Genomic DNA, 22,318 nt, shown 5'->3' with positions numbered 1-22,318 from the left:
GTACCCTTAAATACTAAGGCAAATTTAAACCATAGGATAACTACAGGAGGTACATTTAAAATAATACAAACCCAGGAGAATCAGAGTATGGGAAAAATATATATAGTCATATGAAAAAGGTTGGGAGCCCCTCTTAATTCTTTGGATTTTTCTTTATCATTGGCTGAGCTTTCAAAGTAGCAATTTCCTTTTAATATATGACATGCCTTATGGAAACAGTAGTATTTCAGCAGTGACATTAAGTTTATTGGATTAACAGAAAATATGCACTATGCATCATAACAAAATTAGACAGGTGCAAAAATTTGGGCACCCCAACAGAGATATTACATCAATACTTAGTTGAGCCTCCTTTTGCAAATATAACAGCCTCTAGACACCTCCTATAGCCTTTGATGAGTGTCTGGATTCTGGATGGAGGTATTTTTGACCATTCTTCCATATAAAATCTCTCCAGTTCAGTTAAATTTGATAGCTGCCGAACATGGACAGCCTGTTTCAAATCATCCCATAGATTTTGATGATATTCAAGTCAAGGGATTGTGACAGCCATTCCAGAACATTGTACTTCTCCCTCTGCATGAATGCCTTTGTAGATTTTGAACTACGTTTTGGGTTATTGTCTTGTTGGAATATCCAACCCCTGCGTAACTTCAACTTTGTGACTGATGCTTGAACATTATCCTGAAGAATTTGTTGATACTGGGTTGAATTCATCCAACCCTCAACTTTAACCAGGGCCCCAGTCCCTGAACTAGCCACACAGCCCCACAACATGATGGAACCTCCACCAAATTTGACAGTAGGTAGCAGGTGTTTTTCTTGGAATGTGATGTTCTTCTTCCGCCATGCAAAGCGCTTTTTGTTATGACCAAATAACTCAATTTTTGTCTCATCAGTCCAAAGCACATTGTTCCAAAATGAATCTGGCTTGTCTAAATGAACATTTGCCTACAACAAGCGACTGTTTGTGGCGTGAGAGCAGAAAGGGCTTCTTTTTCATCAACCTGCCATACAGATGTTCTTTGCGCAAATTGCGCTGAATTGTAGAAAGATGTACAGATACACCATCTGCAGCAAGATGTTCTTGCAGGTCTTTGGAGGTGATTTGTGGGTTGCCTATAACCATTCTCACAATCCTGAGCATATGCCACTCCTGTATTTTTCTTGGCCTTTCCAGACCAGGGTTTAACGGCCACTGTGCTTGTGGCCTTTCATTTCCTAATTACATTCCTTACAGTTGAAACTGACAGTTTAAACTTCTGAGATAGCTTTTTGTAGCCTTCCCCTAAACCATGATACTGAACAATCTTTGTTTTCAGATCTTTTGAGAGTTGCTTTGAGGATCCCATGCTGTCACAGTCAAAGGGGAGTCAAAGGGAAGCACAGCTTGCAATTGACCATCTTAAATACCTTTTCTCATGATTGGACACACCTGTCTAAGAAGTTCAAGGCTTTACAAGCTAATCCAACCAATTTGATGTTGTAAGTAATCAGTATTGAGCAGTTACATACATTCAACTCAGCAAAATTACAAGCAAAACAATTACAGCAAAATTTTGCACAGCCAGTTTTTCATATTTGATTTAATTTCATACAACTAAATACTGCTTCACTAAAAATCTTTCTTCGGAAAACACCCCAGTACTCTGATGTTCCTAGGACATGAAAGACATACCACCGTTATCTTTTTTGTTGAAAGTAGAGTTAATTATTATGCAGGCTGAGAGGGTTCCCAAATTTTTTCATATGACTGTAAATATACTGAAATCAAATCCATATATAATATAATAATTATGTTAATTTTGGTCCCTTGAATTAATAGACAGCACAGCAATATCACCATAAATATTTTTGCATGATAAGCCAACCAAATAATTGCCTCTCATTAAGAATGTGCCTAACAGGACTACATGTAGAAGTAGATCATTATTTGTATAATATATCTTTCAGAATTAATTTTCTAATTCCTTTTTTACATGTGCATTAATGTCCATATACATACATTCAATCAGAGTGCTTTAGCTTCTTTAATGAGTTGTGATTTTGCTATTGGTGAATGGCACTATGTAAAACAAATATTGTTTGCTTGATTGATCAGATGACATGCATAAATAATATTCTTCAGGAACTAAGTATGTTTAGAGAATAATAACCATATAAAATACCTTAAAAAGTATTTATACTCCACAATAATTTCACATTATTCCAAATCAAAAATAATCTATTTACATTTTTCAAATTATACTTATTTGATTCTTGTGTTCCTTAATGAAGAAATAGAGAGAAAGAAGGAAAGATCTATCAGTGGCTTTGTAAAACTTGAGAAAGCTTAAGGACATGGGAAGTGGGTTGCTGAGGGTGCTACAGCACCCATTTTGGTTGGTATAATAATTTTGCAGTATTAATATGACTGAGACTTCTGCATAAGCAAACCTGGGCTGCAGCCCAGCACTACAGAGGCCCTAAAATGTATTGATTTGTATGAAAAATATTTGTTATTTGTTTTTCATAGAAATATTCATACCTCTACACTGACATATCATGTCTTCTTTAAACTCATTGCTGTTATCCTTAAGATCACTCATCCACTGCTAGTTGTTTTAATGACAGTGCTTCAGAAATGGCCAGTGATAGCTTTTTATAGTAGATTCCTGATCTAGTGACAGTGAAGCATACAAAATTGTAAACTCTGATGGCACTTGTGAATGTGCATGGAAAAGACTGGGAACTGCTGGCCTAGACAGTGGTTATTTTATTCCAGGTCTACATATGCCTTTTTTTTGGATGATTCAAGTTGTAAGGTAAGCCCATGTTTTTGTTTTTTAAAAACTAGAAGCCTAATAAGTATCATGTTTAGTATATTATCGCATATACATTTTCCTGTTACTTCATGTGTGTACTGACATGCTAGTAGTTAGGGACTTTTGTGTTTACTTGTACCCAGGTCCTTGTATGTGTTGCACCAGCACTGAGCAGCACACACTGAAAGCAAAATCTAGGCTGCTCATAAGGTCTTATATTATGTCGAGCTGCTGGCTTTCTTTGCACTTAACTCAGCATATATAATTCAGAAGGCTTAGATTGAGATGATCTGGTCAAGAAAATCATAATTTGAAATGCCTTATGGCCAGCAGATCATGACTGAAACATGTTTCAGCTTACATCTCAGATGTTTGCATTTGTTACCTGTTACTTCACACAGTAGTGAAGAAAAATCCTTTTTAAAAAATATAACAATTGTTTGATGCACTGATAGAGAGATTCAACAAAGTCTACCTTTCTGAACAGAATTTTTTTTGTTGACAAATCATTCATGGTTTAGAACATCTGGCAATGACGCGGTACAAACATTGTTCAATGACTCAATTGGCACTATATTTACTCTGCTAAACAACAGGTAAAGTTTACTGAAGGTTTGAGAAAAAGGTCTGCAAACTGGAAAAAGCCAAGCCTACTGAATTTATATGTTAATGGTTTTTTTTTTTAATGATATAAATTAAATGGTGGCTGTTGCTCCTGCAAACTCATTTCACATGCATGGACTGTATTTACAACATGTAAGCCTACGCGTATCATGCATACATGCTGTATAATCTTTGTAGTCAGCAGCACCTTAAAAAAACTGTATCTACTGCCATGAGAAAGCCTATCATAGAGTGACAAGAAAAGGGATCTGGTGTGTCTTGAGAAGTCAAGGGGTACATAAAAGCACTGCATAACACTCATAAAAATATATTTATGCTGAAGTGAGTATGAAAATGAGCTACGTGTAAAATAAGTTTAAGAAAATGAAGTGACAGTGAGATTAAATAAAGGGTCAGAACTGAGCCCACTATTGTTGATACTAAAATTGAATGAGATTGGTAAAACAGTGAAGAAATTACCTCTTGAGTTATGCAAGGTTACCAGGAAGCAGCAGATCCCCATGACCCTGTGATAGGATATAGCAGGTTGGAAAATAACTGATTGACAAATTAAACAGAGAAATCGAGAAATGATCTAGAGGTGATATAGAGAAGCAAATCAAAAGCTCATAAATGTAGTGCAACTATAGTGTGTTATGTTTCAGCCAGTTTTTATTCCCTGGTTTAGGTTTAATTTTCTAATTAACATTTTTCATATTTTTGTGTTATTTTTGTTTATGATTAATATTTATGTTCTGTCTTTTTAAATATAGTAATGTTCCATGTACATGACTCTGAAATTCCCTTTCTAAAATATATTTATTAAAAAAAAATCTTAAAACCGAGAAGAAGACTACCTTGTGCCCCTTTTCTGCTGAATTCCTGTGTCTCTTCACTGAAGAAGCAAGTTTCAGAAACAGCTGAACATTCACATTTGTGTTCAGTAGGACTTGCTAAGCTTCTGAAATGGAGAAATTGTCATAAATATTTTATAATCAATTTTTTCACTGATCCAATTGTCTATTGCTTGTGAATGATAATTATTGCCTATTGCATATAAATAAATGCTCATTGTGCTTCAGTCACCACAGGCCCATAATGTCCTGATTTAACTAACTATTCAAACATTAATTGAGTCAGTTCCTTGGTTTCGTACAATTTTAGGCTCTCAATTTACTCACTCTGTCTGTATCAGTGTGGATTTTCCTATGGGTACTCTAGTTTTCAACTTTCTTCTCAACAATATGCATATTAGGTTATCTGATGACTCTAAAGTGGCCTAATATTAGATAGTGTTGCTGTATCCAGGTACTTGCATCAATTACATCACTTACATCAGGTACTTAACTGGATACAGCAAGTGGCATGATAAGATATGATGAGGGTTGCTGTGTGAAGGAATACATCCTATCCATTGTTGGTTATTACCTTAAATTTGATGCTACCTGGGTAGGTTCTGTCACCCACAAACCTGAGCTGGATTAAGCAGATCTGATAATGGATAATTTAACAACAGGCATTTCAACACAGTCTTCATATTTTGATCTGTCCATTATTTCTTTAATTGCAACACTTTTCTGAGTGCTGAAGCATGGAAGCATGTTCATGCCTTGCTGCTTCCAACATCATGTTTCAATCTACTGAGAGTGGTGCACAATGTGTGGTCACTAGATAAACATTAGGTCTATATCATACAAGCTTCTAATACTTAGTACAAAAATATCACTGATTCATTAATCACAGGCTTCTCCATACATCTTAACTAGCTTATTGATTTTTACAATTAATATAGTTCATTTAAAGTCATTATTGGCCTCTCAGTGATTTCTTTCTCTGGTGTGTTGCTCATTTAGACTCTGTTTGAAGTGACGGGTTTTTCTAAAGTCTGATGCTATTTTTATCTCTTAATTATTCAGAAAAAAGAGCTCACTGTATATCTAAAGCCTTTGATTTTTTTTTTACTTTTCTTCTGATTTAAGCCCTTTGATAACTTCTCTGAATTTCTAAGAAAGATTTTCATATTTCTTTTCAGTGTATCTCTACCATATAAACAATCTATAGTATAACTATTGTAGTTCATTTTATAGAAGCTACCTTAACAAAAATATTTTATATAGAGCAACTGAAGAGATATTTTGATGTACTGGATTGAACATTTTAAGAATGAGTCTGAGTTTAAAAAAATAAACTTTATAAAGATGAAATGAAAATAATGTAATTAGAAATATTTGCTCCAGATATGTGTACTCTGAACTGATTTGCTCTAAAAAGGGGTGGTTTAATAATGTTAAATATAGGAAGCAATTCATGAACCCTTCCAAAGTGGGATGCTGCAATGTGGCTAGAGAGGTATTGTGAAAATAAAGTTCTAATTTGTTACAAATTTTCAATTTCAATTTTGTCTTAATATAGAATCAACAAATCAGCTGTTTCCCAAAAAATATGATTTGTATATTCACGTGTAAAATAAGTAAATACTTGAAAATGTAATTAAAAAAACACAGATGGCAGGCAGCAGTTTAGGTGTGTGGGACCTAACTTCCTATTTCACAGTAAAGGATGCCAGCTGTGTGCTGTGAGCATGAGCCAGCACTCAACTAATAACATATGGGACTACATTAGACTCACTTTCTGTTTTTCCCCCCTTTACAGTTAGAGCAAAAATGTACTATAGGTAAACTTATTATTTATTTTTCATTAGAACTTTGTTTTAGCCATTGTGCAACAGCCACCAAAAATGCAAACTGTGTGTTAACTGCTTATTGACTGAGGTAGCAAATAAACATAGTAGATATTGAATAGGTTCTTTAAAATTGTGACTTTAAAGCAAATGTAATAAATGTAAAATAAGAACTAAGATAACGTCTAAAAGCATTAAAACTAGGACATTTTACAGCATTAAAACTGGGTTCAGTTAATACCGATTACACAAAGCATTTTATCAAACATTTCCCTCATTATTTTAGTTGTGGGCCCAGGACACTGCAGGTGCAGTTATATACTTGTAAGTTTTGTTTTTTTTTTAATGCAATTTGCAATAGCAAATAAGATCTCTCGCTATTACATCATAATCACGATGTCTGTGCCACTGTTTCTTTTTCATATGTAAAGGTGAATTTATGTTTTGTAACACAAAAATGAGGAAACATTTTGCCTGAAAGTTAAAAATGTTATTATATTTGAGATTTTGTGTTTTGTGATGACTAGAGGCTAGAGGTGTCAGGATATATTCAGATCAGTTTCCACATGCAACAGTCAATATGGACATATTGACAAAAGCTGTTTTTAGACTTCTTTGGGGCATTTTACACAATGTGGCACTAATAATTTCACAGACTTCCCCTTTTATTCATATAGTTTAATTTTTGTTTATGACTGTTTCTTTTTGTATTGTATGTTTTGCCTTGTTTTCTTTTTTATTTTGTGTATAAAAATTACATCTTTTCAGTAAATAAAACATCATTTCAGTGATAAAACTACCTCTAGCTCTTCCGGGGGAATCCCGAGGCATTCCCAGGCCAGCCGGAGACACAGTCCCTCCAGCGTGTCCTGGGTTTTCCCCGGGGCCTCCTCCTTGCCAGTTAGGCGTCCAGGATGCGTCCTGATCAGATGTCCGAGCCACCTCATCTACCTCCTCTCGATGCGGAGGAGTAGCGGCTCTACTCTGAGCCCCTCCCGGATGACTGAGCTTCTCATCTTATCTTTAAGGGAAAGCCCAGACACCCTACGGAGGAAACTCATTTCAGCCGCTTGTATTCGCGATCTCGTTCTTTTGGTCACTACCCATAGCTCATGACCATAGGTGAGGGTAGGAACATAGATCAACTGGTAAATTGAGAGCTTTGCCTTACGACTCAGCTCCTTTTTCACCATGACAGACCGATGCAGAGCCCACATCACTGCGGACGCCGCACCAATCCGCCTGTCGATCTCACACTCCATTCTTCCCTCACTCCTGATCAAGACCCCGAGATACTTGAACTCCTCCACTTGGGGCAGGATCTTGCCCCCAACCCTGAGAGGGCACTCCACCCTTTTCCAGCTGAGGACCATGGTCTCAGATTTGGAGGTGCCAATTCCCATCCCAGCTGCTTCACACTCGGCTGCGAACTGATCCAGAGAGAGTTGAAGATCATGGCCTGATGACACAAACAGGACAACATCATCTGCAAAAAGCAGTGACCCAGTTCTGAGCCTACCAAACCGGATTCCCTCAACACCCTGGCTGCGCCTAGAAATTCTGTCCATAAAAGTTATGAACAGAATCGGTGACAAAGGGCAGCCCTAGTGAAGTCCAACTCTCATTGGAAACGGGTTCGACTTACTGCCGGCAATGCGGACCAAGCTCTGACACCAATTGTACAGGGACCAAACAGCCCTTATCAGGGGGTCCGGTACCCCATACTCCCGGAGCATCCGCCATAGGATTCCCCGAAGGACACAGTCAAATGCCTTTTCCAAGTCCACAAAACACATGTAGACTGGTTGGGCAAACTCCCATGCACCCTCCTGGACCCTGTTAAGAGTGTAGAGCTGGTCCACTGTTCCGCGACCAGGACGAAAACCACACTGTTCCTCCTGAATCCGAAATTCGATTATACGATGGACCCTCCTCTCCAGAACACCTGCATAGAATTTTCCAGGGAGGCTGAGGAGAGTTATTCCTCTGTAGTTGGAACATACCCTCCGGTACCCCTTCTTAAAGAGGGGGACCACCACCCCGGTCTGCCAATCCAGAGGCACTGTCCCCGATGTCTATGCGATGTTGCAGAGGCGTGTCAACCAAGACAGTCCTACAACATCCAAAGCCTTGAGGAACTCCAGGTGTATCTCATCCACCCCCGGGGCCCTGCCACCAAGAAGTTTTTTAACCACCTTGGTGACCTCAGTCCCAGAGATGGGGGAGCCCATCTCCAAGTCCGCAGGCTCTGCTTCCTCATTGGAAGGCATGTTAGTGGGATTGAGGAGGTCTTCGAAGTACTCCCCCCACCGACCCACAATGTCCGAGTCGAGGTCAGCAGCGCACCATCCCCACCATATACAGTGTTGACACTGCACTGCTTCCCCTTCCTGAGACGCCGGACGGTGGACCAGAATCTCCTCAAAGCCATCCGAAAGTTGTTCTCCATGTTCCTCCCCAAACTCCTACCATGCCCAAGTTTTTGCCTCAGCAACAACCAAAGCCGCATTCCGCTTGGTCTGCCGGTACCTATTAGCTGCCTCCAGAGTCCCACAAGACAAAAGGGTCTGGTAGGACTCCTTCTTCAGCTTGATGGCATCCTTCACCACTGGTGTCTGTTACTATATAAGTAATTAAGAAATAATTATCAAGGTGGGTTTACCTTACCTTAAATGTCTGTTATTGTCAAGGCAGGGTTACCTTAACTTGAACATTTACTCATTATTGGTATTTGTCACTGTACAAATTCTTCCTCCATGCATTTGTCACCACACTCTTTTCACAGCATACTTCCATTCTGCACCCTTTTGTCAGTGCACCTGTGAAAAGGGCCTAAAGATGTGGCTGCATTTCTTAGCTATAGAATAAGACACACATTAACACAATTTAGAAAAATGCAACCCCAAATCAGAAAAAGCTCGGATGGTGTGGAAAATGCAAATTAAAAAAAACAATGATTCTTAATTTCACTGACATTTACTTCATTACTTTGACTTTTATTTTATTGTGGACAGTATGAAACCAAAAAAATTCATGTTTTGTCTGTTCAACATTTCATTTGTTAATTATTATTCATCCATTCCAGCATTTCAGGCCTGCAACACAATCCAAAAAAAGTTGGGATGGTAAAGAATTCACCAGTTTGTAATGTCACCATTCCTTCTAATAACACTTAAAAAACATTTTGGCACTGAGGATACGAAGCAATGAAGCGTTTCAGGTGTTACGGGGTACAGTACAGGGTCATTGTCACATTTTTCATTTCAAAATTCTCTAAACATTCTCTACTGGGGACAGAATTATTGCAATTTTTGTGTTTGTGTTATTAGTTCATTTTCTAAAATATACTATATTGTGCCCACATTCCTTTTGACTATAAACAAAAACACAAAAGCATAGTTGGAAGTTTATTAAGGTATTTTTTTTCCTCTTCACACAAAGCACCATTGACACATTTAATTAATTATCAACTAGTGTGATATAAAATGTGACTAGATGTAATTTTGGAGAAAATAATTAAATACGATTGGTGAGAATATTGGTCTGAAAGGCTTGCTCTCATCATATACATTGTTATGTTTTAGATGTACTGTGTTGGCTTATTTTAAGAAGAAAACGCACTTGGGCTACTGTTTTATAGATGGAAAGGTTAAAGGTTGCACTATTAAAAGAAAAAATACAGTATATAATATATATAGATATAGATATATAAATATATATGAAACCCATATGAAAACCCATATCTATAATTACTTTCTAATTGTTTGTTTATAACCATTCACCCAACCAGTTTCTACACTGCTTATTGAACTGAGGGCTATGGAACTCCAGGGCCTATTCCAACAGAATCAGGTGCAAGGAACTAACTGTAGATGGGGTACATGGTGGTCATGGTAGTTTATTTAAAACAATTTCTATTGGACCTCAAATATTACAGTAAATGGCCACACTGTAGCAATGTAGCTTATTCCTAAACTTTTAATTAACAATGAGGACCTTTCTGTGTGACGTTTAGACACTCTCCGAATGTTATTGATTTTGGAGTGTGTAGCTATGTTTGAATATGCTCCATTTGATTTTAAGCTCAGCTTCCCATAAGCCTAAAACAGACAAAAAGGATATAAAACAACAAAAAAGAAATCATACGTTTTCAGCCAGTTTATGCAGCCAGAGTACATCTTAAGCATAATATTGGCAATCAAAGCGACATCACTCACATTTCCGTGTTGGATAACATAAGCCATTAGTTTTATTGACAACCGGCCATTTAGCTAAACGTAGCAAATCCATTCCTATTGACGTGATGTATACAAAATAACGGCATCTGAAGGTATCCAAGGTGCCGCTTTAAACTGTATTACAAGGCAGCTTCTCCTGTTAGGTACCTGCAGTTCTCGTGGATAAATATTGTGTGGATAGCTTAATTGTAACAATCTTCCCAATGTTAACAATGTTTCCATATGTTCCTAGCTTTGTTTAATATCTTATTTTAAAGTAACCCCTGAGATTACAAGAGTGCTTCGTTCGAACCGCAGTCCACAAATGTTGATGGTGGGTGTGCATGTTTTCCATGTGCCCCCTACCATGGGCTTGTATTAGTGGGTATGTCTTGCAATGGACTGGCGCCAATTCCAGTTAATTCGTGTGCCCTGTCCAGTACCGTCGAGATGGGCTCCAGAATCCCTTAGCCCTGAAATAGTTCGGTGTTAAATGAATGTAAAATGCTGCAATCACTCTGTGCATCACATTTTAAAAGAGAATATCTGGGATTCACGTGACACCATTCAATATCGCATGTATTAAAACACACACTGTAAGGGATATGCCATTAATAAACAAATGAAAAGCATCACCATTGTTGCCAAAGTGATCCTATTTGATTAATAAATTCCACGGAATCCCGATTTGCATTGGAATTCGTCGATTTTTTTATTATTAATATTAGATCATACAGCACGAAACGAGTTAACTGTGCCTTTAAAACGCCTTTCAAACCCAGCCTGTCAGCCGAGATCGCCGCTGCTCCGCCGTATTCTCGGTTAGTTTCGCCCAGTGGTGAAGTGAGCATGCGCGGAATGAGTTGGGCTGGAAAAGGCTGAGAAGGGGATCCTGAAAGGTGAAGTAAGTTTTGTGTTTTACAGTCTATAACAATTTCTGTTTGCGCTAATTCTTTCTGAATGAATTATTCTGTTTCAGCAAAATATAACCTGATAGTTCACAAATCAGCAGGTTAGAGGAATGACAGTACACTGTTAATCGCCTGCCACCCGTCTTCTTGTTCTTTCGCTCTTCCGATTTCAATTCTGTATTATCGTTTATGTCTTTTGCAAACAACAGATTTAAGTAACGGCACCACGTAGGACAATGTGCCTGTCTCGGAGGAAACAAATGGATTTTGTTTTTCGGGTTGTGGAACACAATCCAGCGTTTGCTCGAGCACCGGACTGATCTTCTCCTTGTGATGCGAAATCGGCGCACGTCGTTCATGACTCAACAACAAAAGCCTCGCTCTAGAGTGGTCTTTGACAATCACTCTTTTTATCGGACTCGGCAGTTCTGTGTTTCCATTTGGCTCCCACCTACCCCTCCCTCCATTCAGCTAGTCATCTGACTCCAGTGAGATAATTTGCGGTCATCGGAGAAACAAATGACAACGTGGGTACGATCACGTCTAATAAATGTCTTTATTACTACTGGCGACTGCTAATCCGTAAGAGCAGACACAAGCAAACGGCGATATTTAAACGCATACTCGATCTACAAAATAAATAAATAAATAAAAGGGAGAGTGTGCCTGATATTACCCGACAAACTCGCAACGCAGCGACTTCAGAAAGTTGCGTTAAGTTTAGTTGATTTGTCATATCCTTAATTGCTACGGCTAAAAGCGCAATCAGTACTTTTAAAATAATCATTTAATACACAGAATATTGTTACTCATAAAAAGGTTTTGATACAGTGAGAATTTATTATATGTAGATTTAAACGGCTGTAATTATTTTCATGTGTGTACGTTGCTTTAGTCCCATATCGACCCATCTTTACACTCTCTTAATGCAATCCAGGGTGCCAGCCGGAGCCTGTTTGGGCCGCATTTATGTGCAAGTAGTGACCCGGTGCTTTGAATGCTTTCATATGTCACTTGGGTGTGTGCTCAATCTGTTTGAAGGGCTGATTTGAATCTGATGCCTAGCGGGTTTGTGTATTTCAGTAATTTTCAAGCCTTTATTCCTTCAAAGATAAACTTATTTGTTAAAGATTAATTTCTGTAACTAGGAAGACGCCTTCCAGTAAGGAGTTTGGTATGTTTTTCAGCTGTCCACATTTCATTTATAATTCTTACCAGTTGTCAGTTTCATAATGTGCTAAATTTGAGTATATTTCATTTCAAAGTCCACACTGCCAGATTTATTAGGAAGTCAAAACTGACCATGTACAACTGGGTTTATCATGTGTTGGACTGGCATCCCACCCAAAGTAAATGCCTTACTTAGTGTATGTGGTAGGGATCGCATGATACCCAGTACTGAATAAGTAGGGTTTATAAAATGAAAGAATGAAGGTGGATTTAGCTGGTTCAGGAAATGAGTGGATAGTAATCAAAATTAAAGCAAATCAGAAGATTTATGTATAATATCAGTTCTGATTTTTGAGTTTTTGTTGTCTTCTCCATTTCCAACTGACCACACCTCAGTTCTTATGTAAACATGGCTTAATGTTGCCTTTTTTATTGGTTTAATTTTTGTTTCACTTTGCTATTTTGATTAATTATTTTGTACTAGTTACATACACCATATTGTTTGTAGTGAGAGCTGAGAAATACTTATAATCACCAAGTTTATTGAACAGGAATGGCAAAATTTTGATACAGTGGATTCACTGGGGGCACACATTGAACATCAGCAGACAATATCAAAACATCCATTATAATAATGATTACAGTGTATTAGTTCTCAAACCCGCACTCCAGGCAGATGTTCAAAAAGCATATGTTTCAATTGCACACAGCAATGCCTACAAAAATCTTCAAGCCTCAATTTTGGTAGATGTAATAACTAAGGACATGAAATAGAGCTTTACTTCAGAGCTTTGCCCTGTCTAATTCCAACTAATTGTTCAGTTCGAAACATTTACTTGGCTCTTGTTTTAATTTTGATTAAGAGGATTGATTATTAATTCGGCACCTCTTATTCTACCTCTGACTCGCTGGTCTTTGTTTACTGTCTTATCTCTCTGTTAAAGATAATCTTTTACTTATTCTGGCAGTTAATGTTTTCTAGGCTGCACATGTCTCCAAACTATCACAGAAACGGTTTTCATTCCATTTTTATCTTTTTCACAAGCCAAAGAAAAGAGCATATTGATGGCATTTTTGAAAACTGTAATATCTTGCATTTTAAAGAAGGTTGTATACTTGGGCATGAGACAATGTTGTGAGTGTTCAGTGTGCATATTTATGCTCATGCTACTGTAGCAGAAGTTATCTTAAATTCTTGATGATGGTTTTTATTGTGAAATATTTGTGTACCATCTTCACTCTAAGGAAACACAATCAATTTAATTTGTTACACAATGAATTCAATGTAGTATTTTAATACATAAACATTTTTTTTTTTTTTTATCATGGGTCCTGAAGAAGGTGATGTTACATTTTGGCCAGACATACAAGTAAGAATTTCACTGTGACATTACTACTACAACCACTTGTGCTATGTTCAGGGTAATAAGTTACTCGCAAGATTTTAACTATGATTGGCCACCCTGTTAGTTACCTAAATTAAAACCTTAATAAGCCATCATAAGAGAGATTAACCATTATTTGCCATATGCAGACATGTAATGCTTGGTTGATTGACAATTGGTACCAGATAGGTGTGTATTTACATTAGATGGATTCAGAATGTCACTGCTGACTTTAACTATGATAGAGACAGTCTTACCTATTAATTTATTAATAATCACTTGCAATTGTGGGGAATTTTTTGTTTTCCCTGCCCTTGTGCTTTAAGTGCAACATTTTTTTTAATTTTGGGGTATTCCTGTCCTTTTGTCCTCAATTATTTCCAATGATATTCACATTCCTAAGTGTAATTATATTAACATGTATGCCAAATATTTTGTCTAATTAGAATATTGTCCATATAGTCCATGATACTAGTTTCCAACACCAAAGTAACTTTGAAAAAAATTTTTGAGTCATAATTACATACCACAAACTCAAGAATAAAAATAGTAAGCAAGCAATGAAGTTCACAAGATGACATTTCACATCCCCTGGAGCTCTTGTTCTAGGTCTATTCATATGCCTTCCAGCAGTGGACTGTTTATGATCTCACTTAAAAGCTTGCCTCTTCTGCATTAAAATCATTGTAACTGTAATGGTGTTCATATTCTATCTTCTTTAACACCATGCTGTTATCTACTTCACTGAACTACTGTACTTGGTTTGTTTTCTACTTGCATTTGCTTTAGACTTTCATTGTAAAATATTATCATTACTGTTTGTTTTGAAATGTATCCTCCTTTGATTTGTAGGGCAGTGACAAATTTAATGACTGTTGCTATGTAAAATAAAGACTGATCAAGAAATAATTGCCTAGGACCAGAGTTAATTGCATTAATCTTAACAGATAATAACATTTAACAATCAAGTCCTAATATTTACCAAAAGTTTGTTTTGTATTCTTTTGAGTGTAATTTATATACTTTCTGCTTAGTCATGAATGGCGTGGGGGTAAGAGACACATGTAGAATGGTGAGTAGGTCTAGCAGCATGGAGCCCTGGTTTGACATTTGTGTGGTGGATTTTATTTTTAGTAGGGTTGTAATTTTATAACCATTTAGGCCTTGCGTGACTTCTAGGAACCGGAAAGCTCTCTGTTGCAACATTAATGTGCTAGTCCAGAGATTCTTTGACCCAAATGTTTTCTATGCATACTGCCTACACTCATAAGCTGCACGTTTGTGGAATGTAGTTCTGATATTTTTTCAGAATTTACTTTACTGTAGCTAACTCACACTGGCAGTTGCAGTCTTTTAGATGAATGGCAAGTGTAACCCCTCATCCATAACACTGCAACTTTGTGCGACTGTTAGGTGTTTAGCTGTCTTGCTTATTTTAGGTATTTAGTAAAACTTGGGGAGTCCAACTCCTTATTGTAGTGCTGGGCGGTATGACCAAAAGTCTATATTGCGGTATTTTTCAAAATTATCCCCGTTTCACGGTATTCAACAGTATTTTTTTCCCCATGCATGAGCAGATGTTAGCCACATTTCCCACTGCAATTACTGCAGTAGACTGGCTAAGAATAACCTATTCCACTGTCATAAGAATTGTACATTGTACAAAAGAAACATTTTAATGTGCACCCAAGTATTAATACAGGTTTGCATGGCCCTGTAAAGTGATAAATTTCAAGGGGGTGGCACGAATGAAGAGAAGGAATCGCATTGCATGACCGTTGCAGTCAAAATGTAGAACTTTTTTATTGAACATATTATTATGCAAACATCTTAAACTATAATTTTGACAACCTGTTTCAACCATCCAAAGAGGCATTTAGACTTAAAATAAAAAAATAAATAAAAAGTAAAATATCCAGAGGTGCTTTTCAAAAGTTGTACTGTACTGAACATGTCTTAGAAAAGGAATAAATAGTAAATATTTTTTGTAAACCAACCACACCTCCTGTTAATGTTAACAATCGTGTCCACTGACACATTAGCCATATGGATTGTAATCACATTGGTTATCTCGATCCACCACTTGGTTTTTTTTGTCATAGGCAGCACCTCTAGCAAACGCGTCTAAAGTGGTGTCTGACTCGAGTGTCCTCTAAGTTTTTTCAGTTTTACCTGAGGATGTGGAGGATGCCAATCTTAGTTCCATACATTCATGGCACTCCAAAGCATGTTTGCGGCTAAGGTGGTGCAGCAAATTGCTCATGTTGACAGCTTTAGCTCGACAGCATTTGCAGTAAATAGTTGTTTGATTCACATCCAACCTTTTTAAAAACCGAAGTACCTCCAGACAACAGACATGACTCCTTTTTTCGGCAAAAGTTCTTCTGTGTCATCATGTTCAACTTTATCATCTGCTACAGCTTCAGTTTTGGAATGCTCTCTGTCCATTTTCAACACTCAATTCCTCTACAAACACATGTACTATACTCTGTTGCATGTGTGTTTAGCAGTGTAGCAGTGAAAAAGGTCCCCCATTAAACAGTTTCCCGCTGCACCACGTTCCGAACGTTGTTTAGGCTATGTAAACTGGTATGAACCAGTATACCTCCCAGCACTGCCTTTTATTGTCATTATTTTCTAGCTGTTTTGTCTAGTTCTAGAAAACAAACATGTTTTCAGTAATTTACCCCTTTTAGGTATCCACAATTGGATCACTTTTTTTTTAATCTTGAATCACGTTTTTAATCTTGTAATATCATTAGTTCTAAATAGTATTCTCCAGAATCGCACAATCCAGGCATAAGTATCGATACTGTAAAATTTCAGAAACTTACTGGTTTACTTATTGATCGATTTGAGCAAAATCTCTCCATCTAAAGAGAACATTTTTGCTTCATTTAATTTAAATTTGTTTTAGCCCAATATGATCATTTCAAGTAAAAAAAAAAAAATACTATCTTGTAGTATTTTATTGCACAGCTTTATTTAGGAAGTATCAGCCTATGCTGAACAAATCAGATTTGGTGTGAGAAGAAATCATGCCATTAGTGCAGCATGTTTTCAGAGAACTGGACATACCTTGTTGTAAACTGAAATATACACAAAAGAACATACAGGTATTTACAGGTGTACAACCAAAGACAATAAATAAGCGATGATTTACAAAGCAGTATATAGCACACAGTTTACAAATCTTTAAGATGCAAGACACTTTACAAGGCGAGTGATTTTCTGGGTCAGATTGTGACAAGAGAGGCGCATAGACAGAGATTCAGATTGCTGCGTACCACAACTAACCAAACCTAGAGGTTTATATACCTTAAAAATATGTTTTGGATGTGACAGAAATGAGAGAGAGAATGGGGTGCCTACGTGAGACACCATGTGCATTGTATTTAAATATTCATTATGGGACCTGTGAGTTTCCTGTGAATGTGGGATGCAACCAACAGGTGTTTTAATAAAGGACAAGACAAAGGTGGGAGCACAGTTCAACAAATAACAGTACTTGGGGGCAGAACAATTTTTTTTTTTTTTTGTCTTAACTAACACATTTTAATCAAATAAAGTGCTGGAATGGAATATTCCGGTTTCAATTAAACTCTTGCAATGACTATTATTGGGTGTCACGAGATGTTGTGGGTTTTTTTTTTTTTTTGTACCAATTACAAAAAATGCTGAAAATGTAACAGTAGTAGGTTATTATTTATTTATTTATTTTACAGCATCCGTACAAAAGTGAAACCTGGTACCCAATGATGAGTGACTGCAAATAGTATGTGGTAAAAGTGTGAGTAAATACTACATACGAAAGTGGCTGATACTGTTTTAGCACTGCATTAGTTTCAACACATCTCAACAAAGAACTGAAGCGTGTAATTGCTGGATTGATTAAAAAAATGGGAGGGGGTGAGCAAAATAGCGATTATAGAATTTGCTCAGAAGTAGATTTTTGCATGCTTTCAGAGTGCATTATGTTACCAATCAGATTAGAGTTGCTTATTAATTTTATTTTAAGTAGGAGAGGATAAGCAAGGTAAGTTTGTTTGCTAGTAATTTTGCCATCTATGGGTTAATGAAGGAACGGTGGCTTTGCATTAATTCCGCGATTGTTCACCTACAGATATCCATCCGGTCATCCGTCTATTTTGTAATTGACACCAGGGTCAAACATATAGGGATGTGGGAGAAAACAGCACGGCATCAGTGCTAACAGCTGCAGCAACTAAAATCAAGGCAAGGTTCAAATGAGTTGGCTTTTTGGCTTATGTACATTGGTGATGAAATGAGCTGCTCCATTTGTTAATACTAAAGTACATTTTTTGAAGCATACTACATGTCTCTGTAGTAATACAACATGTACTGTGTTAACAGAAACATAACCGTACATCTCAATGTCTTACTGTATGTATGGGCATAGAAGTGGGTGGTATGGCTAAAAGTACAGATCAGGGTTTAAATGTTCTGATGGTTTTGGTAGATATTGGTAAAATGTATTTGTAGATACTTTGACACTAAAACATAATCAATAGATATATTTAAGTGTAATTCTGCACACAGGTGTGTCTCTTACCTGTCAAAATGCTTCTTAAGATTCTGTTACTCAAATACTTAGATTTGATACCAGTCACTCGCCTCTTCAGAAGCAATAGAAATATAGCTTCTTTTACTAACAAACTCATGCCATTCCTGCCAAGTACTGTACAGCCCAAGACACAATTTTTTTTTTCTTTCCTCTCTTTCTTTACATTGACATGCCTACCAAGTTGAACTGGATATTTGATAGACTCTGGTATTACACAAATTTCATATACTTTTCATACAGAAAGACATTACATATAAGTCACTTAAACACAAAGAGAAAATCCTATTTCCAGTTTCCTTTTGCATGCAATAATGGGCAGTACATTATCTCTTTGAGTGTCTCATACGTAGATTGAATGCCAGGCTTTTAATGAACTTGCACCACTATGATTCCCACTGTGCCTTGTGAAGAGGTTTGCTCTGAAAGGGCTTTTGCATGTTGTACAGAGACATATGTTTACATCTCTGCTAAGACAAGATATTATTTCATGTAGAAACTAGATCTTATATTATATTTTCTACCCAATTTCAGTACTTGAATTCTGTTTCTGATTGAGCTGCTACATTCTGCATTAGCTTCCAATAACTGTGCTTGAATTTAGGGAGTCATTCCCTGACTTGGTTAGTCAAGTCGTTAACCTCTTTATGAACCTTGAACTTGGGAATGTCTTTTATCTTGGAATGGTTGGTGGCAAATCTCAAATATGACTTACTGTATGCTAGGGCAGAAGAATTAATTGATTTCAAATTGAAATCGTGATTTGAAACGATTATCAAATTGTAAAGGACGTGGTTTAGGAAACAAGTTATGCAGAAAAGTTGACATTTGGCTGTAAAAGAACGGTTGTTTATTTTATTGACACTAAATATGCAGGTCTGTTCTTGCACTTCACTTCTACTAAACTTACTTTTGGCGCCATTGCAGTGCTCTTTCATAAGTTGGACCCGTCACTGTAGACGGGCCTCAGGGTGCCATGCCTGTCCAAGCAGACCGCTAGTGCCATCCATTTAATATAGGGTGGTCCAGATCTAATTATGCAATTTTCATTACGCTATAACTTTATTAAGTTTATCATATAGAAAATCACCCGAAAAATCCCAGACCATCAAAGTGTGCAAACTGACTTCGTGCCGAACTGGAATCGTCCCCGCATAAATTAAAGTCATCCAGACGATCTGCATAACTAGATCTGGACCACCCTGTAATTTTAATAATGAGGAAAAATACTCTTTCATATATAAAATGTACATACTGTATGTACTTGTAGGTTCACAAAGAACTGAATTGGTGTGTTTATTTTTTTATTTTTTTTTTTATTGATAGCTGCCTTTTTAGTGAATATGATCACATATTACAAACAAACTGGTTTATCGGTGTAGACGGTAACTCCGCATCACCTTTAGTAGTCACCAATGTGAACCATTAATAATTTCAAAGCATAGTGCATCACATGAAAAAAAATACATAATGGATATTTCAAAATGATGGGCATTGATCCTACTCCTTAATTACATGGCTATCTACCTGATAATCTCACCGGAAGTTCCTCTTATTGGCAACAGAATTCAGCTTTCAAACGGTATGAGCTGAGGCGCTGAACAGAGTCAGACTGTGTAACGTGCCAAGTTCGATCACCGTACATGATGACCTAAACATGGACTATCCTAACCTAATTGTACTGAAGAAGCTTCATATTGGTCAAGTTTTTACTTTCATTTCTTTTTGTGCTAAGCTGTGAATGGGCACCTGCCCCTCATTCTCTGCATTCTCTTTTACTATATACATATGTGCTGTCTGGCTTGGTGATGCACTAGTCTGATAATCCAGTGTATTATTAATATAGTCTGTAACACTGTATTAATATTCTAAAGCAATGTGTTTATCGACTTGTTTTATTATTATTTTGGAGGCCTTGGCTTAATGCTGTTTATCAGTTAACTCTGCTGTGTGGTGTCTAAGTGGGAGGTCTGCTCTGTTGATGTTCGCTTGTCTGCTGCTCAAAGTGACACCAACCTGTTGTTACAAAGCATCTTTTTAAACTAGTGCTTACTTGATCACTGTGTCGGCATCTCTGCTCTTCATTAATATTTATCTTCACTAATATTTATCCTCGTATTTTAAGGAGGCTAGTGAGTACATATAAATAAACCCTTGAAACATATTTTTAGGAAGTCACTGCGCACTGGAGAGATTCCGAAGGACTGGAAATATCCCATTATATAAAAAGGGTGACTGGGCAGATCCAAGCAACTATAGGCCAGTAAGCTTAACATGCATCACAGGAAAATTAATGGAAGGAATTATTAAGGATAAGATTAAACAACACATGGCAAGGACAGGAGTTATTCTGAACAGTCAGAATGGGTTCAGAAGAGGGAGGTCGTCGTGTTTTACTTACATGCTGGAATTATATGAGGAGGCAACAAAAGGATACGATCAAAGTGGAGCTTATGATATTATTTATCTGGACTTTCAGAATGCGTTTGATAAGGTGCCACATGAGAGGTTGGGCATCAAGTTAAAAGAAGTGGGAGTTCAGGATGATGTTTTTAGATGGGTGCAGAATTGCCTCAGACACAGGAAGCAGAGGGTGATGGTGTGAGGAACCTCATCAGAACTGGCCGATGTTAAGAGTGGTGTTCCACAGCGGTCAGTGCTAGGGTCACTGCTATTTTTAATACATATAAATGATTTAGATATGAATATAATTAACAAGTTGATTAAGTTTGCAGAGGATACCAAGTATATGTATGTATGTATGTATGTATGTATGTATGTATGTATGTATGTATGTATGTATGTATGTATGTATGTATGTATGTATGTATGTATGTATGTATGTATGTATGTATGTATGTATGTATGTATGATTTAGATAGGAATATAAGTAACAAGATGATACCAAGATAGGTGGATTAGCAGATAATTTGGAATCTGTTATATCATTACAGAAGGACTTGGATAGCATACAGGCTTGGGCAGATTTGTGGCAGATGAAATTTTAATGTCAGTAAATGTAAAGTACTGTATTACACATAGGAAGTAAAAATGTTAGGTTTGAATACACAATGGACGGTCTGAAAATCGAGAGTACACCTTGTGAGAAGGATTTAGGAGTCATAGTGAACTCTAAGCTATCAACTTCCTGACAGTGTTCAGAAGCCATTAAGAAGGCTAACAGAATGTTAGGATATATAGCACGATGTGTGAAGTACAATTCCAAGGAGGTTATGCTCAACCTTTTATAATGCACTAGTGAGGCCTCATTTTGAGTACTGTGTGCAGTTTTGGTCACCAGGCTACAAAGAGGACATAGCAGTGCTAGAAAAGGTCCAGAGAAGAGTGACTAGGCGATTCCAGGGCTACAGGGGTTGAATTATGAGGAAAGATTAAAAGACCTGAGCCTTTACAGTTTAAGCAAAAGATTAAGAGGTGACATGATTGAAGTGTTTAAAATTATAAAGGGAATTCATACAGTGGATCAAGACTTGTATTTTAAAATGAGTTCATCAAGAACACGGTGACACAGTTGGAAACTTGTTAAGGGTAAATTTCGCACAAACATTATGAAGTTTTTCTTTACACAAAAAATGATAGACACTTGAAATAAGCTACCAAGTACAGGTGCCGGTCATAAAATTAGAATATCATGACAAAGTTGATTTATTTCAGTAATTCCATTCAAAAAGTGAAACTTGTATATTAGATTCATTCATTACACACAGACTGATGTATTTCAAATGTTTATTTCTTTTAATTTTGATGATTTATAACTGACAACTAATGAAAGTCCCAAATTCAGTATCTCGGAAAATTAGAATATTGTGAAAAGGTTCAATATTGAAGACACCTGGTGCCACACTCTAATCAGCTAATTAACTCAAAATACCTGCAAAAGCCTTTAAATGGTCTCTCAGTCTAGTTGTGTAGGCTACACAATCATGGGGAAGACTGCTGACTTGA

General features: G+C 36.9%; 1 protein-coding gene across 5 annotated transcripts in view; it reads left to right on the top strand.

Moving 5' to 3' along the window:
* The window catches only part of prrg1 (proline rich Gla (G-carboxyglutamic acid) 1), a 170,163-nt gene that overhangs the window by 90,063 nt on the left and 57,782 nt on the right, over positions 1 to 22,318 (top strand). For 2 of the 5 annotated variants that reach the window (XM_039745191.1, XM_039745187.1), the window contains exon 1: positions 11,090 to 11,208. The exons of 2 other annotated variants lie outside the window; for them this stretch is intronic. In XM_039745191.1, coding sequence (XP_039601125.1) covers position 11,208 — 1 coding nt within the window. In that variant the 5' untranslated portion in view covers positions 11,090 to 11,207. Of the gene's footprint in view, positions 1 to 11,089; positions 11,209 to 22,318 lie in introns of those variants that run through there. One more of the 5 variants, XM_039745188.1, reaches the window with a different exon arrangement.

The sequence above is a fragment of the Polypterus senegalus genome, chromosome 2 (genome assembly GCF_016835505.1).
Source record: "Polypterus senegalus isolate Bchr_013 chromosome 2, ASM1683550v1, whole genome shotgun sequence".
NCBI classification, from domain to species: Eukaryota; Metazoa; Chordata; class Cladistia; order Polypteriformes; family Polypteridae; genus Polypterus; species Polypterus senegalus.
The sequence above is the reverse complement of the archived record's forward strand: the minus strand, read 5'-3'. Positions and strand labels throughout refer to the sequence as shown.